At 39.3% G+C, this 11,936-nt stretch overlaps 1 protein-coding gene across 1 annotated transcript; it reads left to right on the forward strand.

Annotated features, from left to right (window-relative positions):
• Positions 1-8,862: 8,862 nt before the first annotated feature.
• LOC101307521 lies at positions 8,863-9,411 on the forward strand. The gene has a single exon (XM_004305485.1). The coding sequence runs from the start codon at positions 8,863-8,865 to the stop codon at positions 9,409-9,411; it is 549 nt and encodes a 182-aa protein (XP_004305533.1).
• The last annotated feature ends 2,525 nt before the right edge of the window (positions 9,412-11,936 follow it).

Here is an 11,936-nt window from a genome sequence, read left to right on the forward strand (position 1 = left end):
TCAAGCTAGCTAATGGTTACCACACTTCAAATCCTAGATGCACAAGACTAATAAGTTGTCAATTTATCAATCTATCTATCAAATTGTCCACAACATAATCTCAACGGGTGACAAAACCTAGAAACATACTTCTAAGGACCAACACATTCGGATTTAAAACATACACAATAAAAATTGCATCTATTATAATTAAAGTACCAACATTTATACAAAATGAATTTAGGGCTTCACACCCCTAACTCCCAAAATTGAATCACTCACAACCCATAAACAAATACATCATCCAATACATGACAAATTAGAGAAAAAATAGAGTAGAGAGGAAACACAAGTTAGATTCATAAATTGCTATAAACAACTGTGAGCCCACTTGAAATTAAGCTCCCTCTCTTTATCAATCTTGAATCTCCCTTGTAGTGATGAAGTCTTGATGCTTGTAGGTGAGCTCTTCTTGAATTCCCAAAAGAAAACTGAAAAGATGAGAAGAGATGGAATGGGAAATGGGATTGGTGGTCACTCACGGGAAAGTGCAGAGCCCTTCCCTTCACTGTGTGCGGCTGTGGTCTTCTCCTCCGAATGAATGAGAGAGGCATATATAAGGTTGAGTTAGGGTTGGCTAGCTTCACAGGTTTGGGCTTAGAAGAGGGAGAATTGCCACGATCTGGTTGGCCCAAAGAAGTGAGGATGAGAGGCGCACGTGCTGATGATGAGATGATGAAATTCCATGCTTAATCAATAATGATTAACTAATCATTCATTCATTAAAAACATCAAATATTAATTAAGTTCTTCTTTCCCTCATTTGCTCATTTTTGCTCCAATTTTGCATCCGAATATATTGATTTTCGCAACTCCCTTTATTTCCTATAAAAGAAATAAAACTAGATTAATTACATAATAATTGCTATGAGGGTTAGCTAGTTCATAGTGTTTAAGTACTAATTATGTGTGTAAAAATACACCTAATTACACCCTCACACTTGAACTTTGTTTGTCCTCAAGCAAACTAAATAAAGCATAATCCGAAATCTACTCTAACACACAAATGTACATTGATGCGCTAGCTAGTATTTCCAACCATAACCTTTCGTAGAACTAAATTTTGTTAGTGACAAAGAATTGATCAAGCATGTCTAGGTCTCACAAATTTATAAGGCAATTAATATATAACATGTAAAAGATGCTTATGTGCTAGCCATATGTCAAACCAATTTACGACAAGTCAGTACGACATACTAAACTTGAATTAACCGCTAAACTCACAAAGATGCACTAAATATTTCCGCTCTAGTGTTTAGGGCTAATTGTGTTTCACTCAATAACAATTTTGCAAACTAGGTCTCCATAGGCTTGTTCTTCTACCGCATCTCCGCTAGGTATCTTCACAACTTTCAAGATCATGCGGTCTTTTATTTGGTTGTAACGAGGCTAAGGACGAGTGGCTATAAGAAATGAAGGATAAGGGAAAACAAAGTCCAAAGGAATCGGTGAAGCAACTCTCTCTTATACATATATTAGACTTACGCTTTCAAGTGCTAACTCACTCACTCTAATCCCAATATACAACCCACTAACAAGAATACACACTACTCTTTTTTTTTCTTTTTTTTCAACTTGTTTTCTTTTCTATATAATACCCCACATTTATTCTTTTGTACTCTCACACTTTTGACTATTTCTTTCTTTTGAAGAACTCGAACATAAATTCACTCTCTCAAGTTGCTTCACCAACTACCATGGAAGGGTAGGATAAAGTGTATAGGCTAGGAAGGAATTTGTGGTGCTAAAGAATAAAAAGGCTAAATATATACAAAGGCTCAAGTGGCTATCTAATGGTAAATACTTTTGGGCACATGCTTCTTTGGCCATGATGGTTATTTATCCTAATGCCTCAATCCTTTCCATCTGGTCATGAGCTAACAAGTAGCCTTGAAGGGTATGAAGCAAGTTCTAAGGGCCATAATTGCAAAATTGGCACGCATGAAGAACAAGTAAATATGAACAATGCATATTTAACAATAAGGCTCAAAATCTCACACATAGGTAAATCTCACACATAGGTATGCAAGTCATACAAGTCTAAACATGTTTTCCTTACTTGCAATAAATTAGTTTGACATAAGGCTAGCACTCAAGCACACAATCACATGTCACAATTAATTGCAAAATAAATCCTAAGACCTAAAAACATGCTCTTTCTCTTCTATGTCACAACACATCGAATCAAATATTTCATCATTGGGGTTGGAAAAATGCTAGGCATCACTACTTAATTACACTACAATGACAAACAAAGAGACAATTTTTTTTTTTTAATATAGGGCACTGAGCCTTTACCCCCACACTTAAAACCAACATTGTCCTCAATGTTGCAAAGTGAGCTCGAAAGCAAAAATCTATGTTGGATTTAGGCATGAGAGTGAAGTCTGGGCAAAGGCACACAAATAACTATGAAATAAAAATCTAAATGCGGAGAAAGGATGCGAAAACCCCCTTTGTAGAACCTCCATTGCTCACGACCTTTGGAGAAGTCCAATAAGAAACACCCTCCTCAAGGTACAAGGCCTTGACTTCATTCGTGTATGCTCAAGGTGCTCTTCTCTTGAGAAGATCAACTCCTTGTAGCATATAGGATGTCCTCAAGCAATATGTCTCATCAAGGAAGAAAGACGAATGTCCTCGAGCAAGCCCATATTTTACCCAAATCACCTTGACACAACCAACACACTTCAAAATACCTATAGAATCCCCTTCACAAATGAAATGAAGCGCAAAGAAGTCCAACCAACCGAGTGAACAAAAACATTACCGAACTGTGTTATTGAAGTATACCGTACCGATTATGTCAGCTACCGACTTCTTGGTATAACAACCTAATTAGTACGGTTGGTACTCGGTTGGTTGGTTTCGAGAGGGCCCAAATTGTCAGTCTTACTATAAACAATGAATGAGCAAAAACAAGAATTTCAAAAATATTAAAGAACATTGAAAGTTGGAATCTTTAAGGCAGAGGTCATAATCCAATGAATTTTCACCCGTTGGGTTTAGAATGAGTGAAGTGACCTCAGTCACTTAGAGCAAGTCCACCCATTGCTGAAAATCCAACCCAGGTTAGAAGCCACATTAACAATCCAACTCAAACCCAAAAAACTTCGATCCACCCATGAAATGGGTTCTCTCATTTTCTAAGCCAGGTTAAATTGAGGGGGAGAGAACCAACCCAGGTGAGAGGAGAAAAGAAGACCAGCTTAGATTAATCCATGTCAGCCGGACCCCACCCATGTGGGATGTGTCATCTCGAGCCCACGCACTGACTTACTCTCCTTGGATGCGCGTTCCAGCCACGGACGAATTGCAGCTAAAAGAAAAAGCGCGTGTCTCTCCGCATTTTGTCACCACATGCAAGAAATATGGGTCCCATGACACACCCTCTTTCTGTTGTATTCAAATGCAATGGTCATGAGATGCTTTTTTTTTATCTTTAACATAGGTCGTCATACTACCCCTAATAAGGACTTGTTATAAGCGACTGAAGCACACAGTTAAGTTCAAGGGTCATACTGCCCCCAATAGGAAGTCCTACTGCCCCAATAGAAGGTCCTACTGACCCCAATAAGATGTCTTACTGCCCCCAATAGGGACCTGTGTTATAAGTGACTGAAGCACACAGTTAAGTTCAAGGGTCATATTGCCTCTAGTATGAGGTCCTACTGACCCCAATAGGTGGTCATACTGCCCCCAATAGGGATATGTTATAAGTGACTGAAGCACACAATTACATTCAAGGGTCATACTGCCCCTAGTAGGAGGACCTACTGACCCCAACAGGTGGCCATACTGCCCCCAATAGGGACCTGTTATAAGCGACTGAAGCACACAGTTAAGTTTAAGGGTCATACTACCCCAAATAGGGACCTGTTATAAGTGACTAAAATACACAGTTAAGTTCAAGGGTCATACTGCCCTTAGTAGGAGGTCCTACTGATCCCAATAATGGTTATACTGCCCCTAATAGGGACCTGATATAAATGACTGAAGCACACAGTTAAGTTCAAGGGTCATATTGCCTCTAGTAGGAGGTCCTACTGACCCCAATAGGTGGTCATACTGTCGCCAATAGGGATCTGTTATAAGTAACTGAAGCACACAGTTACGTTCAAGGGTCATATTGTCCCCAGTAGGAGGACCTACTGACCCCAATAGGTGGTCATACTGCCTCCAATAGGGACCTGTTATAAGCGACTGAAGCACACAGTTAAGTTCAAATGTCATACTGCCCCCAATAGGGACATGTTATAAATGACTGAAGCACACAGTTAAGTTCAAGGGTCATATTGCCCCCAGTTGGAGGTCCTATTGACCCCAATAGCCCGACAAACCCCTACTGACCCTAATAGACCTCTGACATGACCTCCTATTACCCCCAATAGACCCCCTGACGAACCCCCTACTGCCCTTAATAAAACCCTTGACGAACCCCCTTACTGCCCCCAATAGACCCCCCGACGAATCCCCTACTGCCCTCAATAGACCCCCTGTTGTCCCTAATAGACCCCTCGACAAAACCCCTGCTACCCCAATAGACCCCCGACATGACCTTCTACTGCCCGTAATAGACCCCCCGACGAACCCCTACTACTCCCAATAGACTCCCCGACGAACCCCTTATTGCCCTCAATAGACATCCGGTCACTAGAGTCCGGTCAACAGTTGCCGGACTCCGGTCAACGTTGTCCGATATCGGTCAACGGTCGCCGGAGTCACGGTCAACAGTCATCGATTGCGAGAATCCGATCATAGATATTTATTTCAAAATAGACATTCTATTGTTTTTATAATGATTTATTGTAGTTTATTTAAATTATTAAGAGTATAATTGTCTTTTTCCTGTTTAAGTTGACTCTTGAGAATTTTAAAATCTGATTTTGTTGGTAGGAATAAAATTCTTAAAATTAAGGCTAATGGGCATTGTCCTTTTAGAATTCGTCCAAAAGAAATGTTGCTTGGAGTTAACCTTGTTTTCATCGTTAGGGTGCATGCTGATTTAATGCTTGGATGACTTGCAAACAAATAATGATTCGGTGATACTGAATTCGTAGGGTGACCTTCACGTGCGTTAAGTTTTGTCCAGCCTGGTTCAAAAATTTTGCCACACTAAAAGTTAATAAAACTCGTCTGGATTTCTTATAAGAGATTACATGGAACGAGCCAGCAGCTTGGACTGTTGTAGGTGATAAAGAGTTGCACGATTGGTAACTCTTCTCTTTTGACTTGCATCAAATTATGGAATGTAATTAAAATCTGCAAATTTGTCGAATGAAATCGCAATTTTTCAAAGCAATATTGAAACTAGCTAGGACGTCCTTAGGTTCTGATCTTGTTGTGGGAATGCATGGGAAGTATTGGATTGGTATATGGAGCGCGCATATTCCACCCAAGGTACGTTAAAAGATATCTTACCTACAAAATGTGTCCTGGCAAGGAGGGTTGATATTCCAGAAATTGGTTGTATTTTCTGTCACAATCCAGATTCATCAACTCAGTAAACATGTAAAGAATCTCTGTTGTTGAAACCAAGGAAGAAAAAATCGATATTTTTGGCGAAATATCGTCGAAAATTTTGTTTTTTTCACACAGCGAAATATATTTCTTACCCCAGAATTTTTGGTCCGAAACTATCGATATTTCGCGATATATCGCGATATTTTTGATATTTTCGATATCTGGCCGAAATTATTGAAATCACCCAGAAAAATTTCCCAAAAGAGGTGGTGCCGCTGTCTGCTCCGCCGGCAGCGGCGGCCAGCAGCCCAACTCCGGCCACCTCTAATGCTCACCTCTCAACACGCACAACAATCTTCCCTAACTAGCGCAAACACCAATTCTAAGTCTAGATAGGGTAATCGAATCAAAACAGTAAATTGAGCCTTAGAACTTCAACTCACCGATTCTCTCTACCTAGATCAAGAGGGAATGAAACCTTTTGAGGTTTTGTTGTACGGGATGAGAGCTTCCAAACGAGACCAGCCGCGCTGTTTATGGTGGCCGGAAAAGGCAGTTCCGATGACGACTCCGCCACTGTGCAGCCGCACCTTCTCGGTGCGTTTCCTCCCTCACGGCGACGCAACCTGACCAGTCAACTACCTAGACGTGAAGAGGATGCTCCAAGCTTCATTTCGACACCTAGCTCACCCCCTATCTCAGCCGGACGGCGGTGAAGAAAATCCGGCAGGGAGAGAGAGAGACTCGGGGAAGGAAGAAGAAGAGAGAGAGAGAGAGAGAGAAGAAAAGAGTTTGGGCCTTCTCTCTCAATTTTCCCAACCCAACTCCAAAAATACCCAACACCAACAACAATTCACCTTTTCACTATCCAAAAATACCCAACACCAACAACATTAACCTTTTCACCTTAACTTACTACAACTCCCTATAGATCAATGTTTATTCAAGGTTTTCATTTCAAATATAGTCCATAATATAGAAAACAAACATCTCTTAAAGTTTGGTTTAAAATTTCCTTATTTTTCTTCAAATTTTCGTCAATTTTCTCATTTTTTTTACTGCAATTGATATTTCTCCGAAATTTTCGTCAAAATTTCCATATTTTGGAGGGTCGAAATTTCCGTAAGCACCGAAATTTTCTTCCTTAGTTGAAACGAACAGCCTCACATTTAGAAGCACTAAACAAATGCGGGAGAAATAACATTTTGACAAACAAGATCAATATATTATAATTATTTCTCAATATCAAAACAACACAAAAAGAGCAGAGCTAGAGATTTATAAAAGGATCCAGCTAGCACAAGGAATCATAAGTGGAGTAGCTTAGCACTACTAGAACAATAAAGGACATATGCGACGAAGAAAAATTAATTCGTCGCTTAGGTACTAACTTATGCTACGAAACATTTTTCGTCTCTTAGGTAAATACTTAAGCGACGAAATAATAAAGGGTCGCATAAGTATTTCCTAAGAGACGAAATATTGACTTAAGAGACGAAGGAATAACTTAAGAGATGAAAATTTTTTGGTCTCTTCAGTCATGTCTTAGGCGACGAATACAGAAAGTTCGTCGCAATACTTAAGCGACGAAAAAGTGTACCGTCGCATAAGTTATTGCCTAAGTGACAAAAATGTAACTTAAGAGACGAAGGGTGAACTTAAGAGACGAAAAATATTTGGTCTCTTCAATCCTGTGTTAGGCGACGAATATATAAAGTTCGTCGCAAAAATATTTCTTATGAGACGAAATTTAATACTTAAACGACGAAATTTTCGTCGCTTAAGTGTTTTTGACTTTATATCTGCTCCCTCACTGCCCAGATCTAAAACAGAATTAGAAAGTTGCTACAGCTGAAATTGGCGACAGATTTTCACTGTTAGTATCAGAAATCATCAAATTCGGACTTCTAAAGCTTTGTCTAGCTACCTCTACTCATGAAACATCACTAGTTTATAGCTTGGTATAATCTCATTCTCTCTTCTTTCGATCACCATTTATGTTTCATGACTAGTTTATATAGCTTTGATGATGATGTTGTTTGTTGATGATATATTGAATTTTGGGTTAACCATTACATTTGAAGTTATTTCTCCTCCTTGTTTAGACCATATATATATGTTTTCCTCCTATTCAAAAAAAAATAAAATAAATGAAGAATTCCGTGTTTATATACCATGTTTCCGGTGAAGAATTCCGGTGGCACCGCCGGTCACTTGTTGGCAGTATAAAACAATATATTGATGTTAATAATATATATATATATATACATATATATATGGTTATATTGGTTGGTTATATATATATGCAAAGAATGATGTTGTGCTTTTTTTAGCGTGATAAATGTAACAATGGTTAAATTCTTTCATTCACGTTTAACCTTAGAAATCCCGTTCGAGAATGATTTTGGTTTGGCAACAAACTAAAATGGTTCTTGAATTGTCCCATTTTTGGACAGTTTGGGAGAATAAGACTTTGTTATGTGATTTGCTGTTCTTTTTTGTTTTTGGTTTCGACTGTGGGTATATATATTTCGACAGAGTCTCCTGTATTGTTCCTCGAGTGCATACTAGGCTTAGATATTAATGCACTTGGGGAACTGTAGGGAGATGCTGCCGAAATTTTACTGCATCGAAATCGAAACAAAAGAACAGCAAATTTCTTAACAAAGTCGTATTCTCCTAAATGGGATTAAGACCCTAACCGGAGGCATAAGGTGAAGAAGAAACGAATATTTGTATGAGTAATGTTGGCTTGTTGCTATATACTTGGTGCTTATTTGTTGTTTCTCTTATGACAGCAGATGCAAAACATGGACAAAAGCTGGATGTTATATGACAGGTGTCACCACTTGTATATACAGGGAATCTTTGATTTCTTGAGATTTGTTGATTATAATGCTGCCCCAGGAACTGAGTGGCACAAATGTCCATGTAGAAAATGTATGTGCGACGGTTGGTAGACACGATCGGGTATGGAACAACACTTGTCACATTTTGGTATGTGGAAAAATTATACTATATGGACGGAACACGGTGAGGTGGAGGAAAATAATCCTACACTAGCGGAATTTCAAGCAAGTTACAGTCATGAAGTTGGGTCATCTAGTGGTACTGCCGACCCTTCTATATACCCCGCTATGAATATGCTACATGATATTTTCCCGTATGCTTCAAGATATGAAGAAGAGGTAGTTGATGATGATGCCCCCAATGTTAATGAGGCCGTTGACATGTCTTATTATGAGAAGTATAACAGGCTTCTCGAATAAGCCTAGACACCAGTGTATGACGATTGTCCAGTTTCAGTTTTGAGTGCCATCATATTACATATGCATTTGAAAGTAAAGCACAGAACGAGTAATGAACATTATGGAGACTATTCAAATCAAAACTTTGCTTCCTCCTGTAAATAGACTTCCTGAGAGTCATTATAAGACAAAAAAGATCTTGGGTGACCTCGGCCTTGATTATGTGAAGATCCATGCCTTCAAGAATAATTGCATGCTCTTTTACGGAGATTACAAGCATGCTATTTACTGTCCCATTTGCAATGGGCCGAGGTATGATGGGGAGGCTTCTTCAAATAAAGGGAAACCTGTTCCTGTAATGGTGCTTCGTTATTTCCCGTTAACTCCGAGATTGCAGCATTTGTATATGTCATCAGAGACTGTAGAGGAGATGAGATGGCACGGTCTTCCTAGGGAAGATGACGGTGTTCTGAGACACCCCTCAGATGAGGAGGCTTGGAAATCTTTTGACTCATCATTTCCTTATTTTGGGGAAGACGTTCGAAATGTAAGGCTCGGACTAGCAACAGACGGGTTCAATCCTAGCGGCAATATGACTCTGTCTCAAATATTTGGCCTGTTATTTCAATGCCGTACAACTTACCACCGTGGATGTGTATGAAGAAGGAATATAATTTTCTGGCATTGTTAATTCCAGGTCCCAATTCTCCGGGAAAGTGTATAGATGTGTATTTGAGACCGTTGATTGATGATCTAAAAGAATTATGAGAAAATGGAATCTCCACTTTTGACAGACATAGTAAAACTTCATTTAGGATGAGAGCAGTCGTGATGTGGACAATTAGTGACTTTCCTGGCTACGGTATGTTATCTTCTCATACCACTCAAGGGTACAAGGCTTGTCCCATCTACTTAGAGAACGTTGATGCTAGTCGTCATGCGGACAAGATTGTTTACCTGGGTCACCGTAAATGGCTTCCAATGAATCATGAATGGCGGCTTGATGTAGATGCATTCGATGGCAGGGAAGAGCATCGTGAACCACCCCCTATTCAGTCTGGGGATGAAATTTTATACAAGTTGAACTCTTTTGATTTTGGGTATTTGAGTAGTGATAAAGATGTCTTAGCCCAAAATCTTGTGCGTCCTGTTGCACTTGACAATTAGCATCATAAGAGTATTTTCTTTGAATTACCTTACTGGTCCACTTTGAGAATTAGACACAACTTAGATGTCATGCACATAGAAAATAATGTTTGTGACAACGTGGTGGGAACAATTCTCGAAATTAAAGACAAGACAAAAGACAGTATCAAAGTGTGGGATGATTTGCAAAAGATGGGCTTACGGCGTCACTTATGGGTAAAAAGGACGGCGTCAAGACAAGTGTTTATGCCTATTGCACCTTACTCGGTGAAGCCCTCTTTCAAGCCTCAAGTTTTCAGTTGGTTCAATGATGTTAGGTATCCTAAAAGATATGCAGGAAATATAGCTCGATGTGTTAAGGTGGCGAAACAGAAGATACATGGATTGAAGAGTCATGACTATCATGTTTTATTGCAACGTCTTCTTCCTATGGTAATCAAACCATATTAGCATCGTGATGTGGTGGAGCCGTTAGTAGCCTTGTCTAGGTTTTGGCAGAGATTATGCAGTAGAGAGCTGAAGAAGTCAGATGTTGTTGAAATGAAATCAAACATTGTCTATATCCTATGTAAATTGGAGAGGATCTTCCCCCCGACTTTCTTTTTGATCATGGTTCACCTCATGATCCATCTTCCCGAATAAGCGCTTCTTATTGGTCCAGTACACTTTACTTAAAGAAAGGTATGATTATAACCCTAAATCCCTAATCATACATTATTATTATTTGCATATTTTCCCTATATTTTCATTTGTACTAACTATTTTATTTTTAGACAACTTGGTGGGTATAAAGGTTTTGTTAAAAACAGAGCAAAGTCGGAAGGATCAATAGCTAACGCATACATTGCACATGAGTGTGTAACATATTGCAAGTCATATCTCCATAATATAGACGACACAGAGGGCCTCGACCCGGCAAGAACACCTACAGTCAACCTCACAGTTGTCTCTGAAGATATAAGAATGTTTGGTAAGTTACCTAATTCAGAAATTTTAAGAGAAGATGAGTTATGTGAGGCTCATTGGTGGGTACTGCAACACTGTGACGAAGTCAAGGAATATAGAGATGCTCATTTGAGACTTATTCAACTTAAGTATCAGAATAGGCATGAAGAGAGGCATAAGAAAACGTTTCCTGTATATTTCCTAAAATGGGTACGTTTAATCTCTCCATTTCAAAATTTGGGGAAAATTATGCCCTTTTCGATAATAATTTTTAACTTATATATTTTTATTTGTTTGTAGTTGACGAGGATGCAAGAACATCAAGACAAGGATTACTCTCCGCAGTTGCATCATTTGGCGTCTATGCCACAAGGACATAATGTTTATACGGCTTGTGTAGTCAACGGTGTTAAGTTCCTGACAGAACGACGAGATCAACGCCGGAAGACACAGAACAGTGGCATCATGGTAGCGGGTAAGGATAATGTTGCATACTACGAAATTGTTGTTGCCGCTATCAAACTACTATATCCAGCAGGTATGCCAGTTGTGTTGTTCAAGTGTAGATGGTTCAATACTAACCCAAATTTTTTGAGGAGTACGAAGATGGATCACGGGCTATTATCAGTAAATACATCCACAAGTTGGTATGAGCATGCCCCGTTTGCGCTTGCCATTCAAGCAAAACAAGTATTTTATCTTAATGATCTGAAAGCTGGTGGGGGTTGGAAAGTAGTTAACGTGATGGAGCATAGAAGTATCTTTAATGCAACCACACTTCAAGGGGGCCGGGTAGAACAAAATATTGAGAATATGGCTCTTGAACCATATCAAGAGCCTTTAAATTCTGACATCCCCGACACAAGCACTATTCACATCAACAACGACATCCACTTCCCACAAGGCGAGTACATTCCAATTTCAGGTTTAGGGTTTGATTTCGGTTCACTGCCGTACATCCCAGCTAGTCACGACTTCATTAACGATGAAGATGAAGATTCAGATGAAATTCCTGAGGATGATCTAGAAGATCCGGATCACGAGGATAGCGATTGAGTACTTTATTATTAGACCTATTTCGATAACATATGTATT

The sequence above is a fragment of the Fragaria vesca genome, linkage group LG6, assembly GCF_000184155.1.
Source record: "Fragaria vesca subsp. vesca linkage group LG6, FraVesHawaii_1.0, whole genome shotgun sequence".
NCBI lineage: Eukaryota > Viridiplantae > Streptophyta > Magnoliopsida > Rosales > Rosaceae > Fragaria > Fragaria vesca.

What these genes read in the sequence shown, in the direction of transcription:
- LOC101307521 (XM_004305485.1), top strand. Translation starts at nt 8,863, where the DNA reads ATGAACATTATGGAGACTATTCAAATCAAAACTTTGCTTCCTCCTGTA.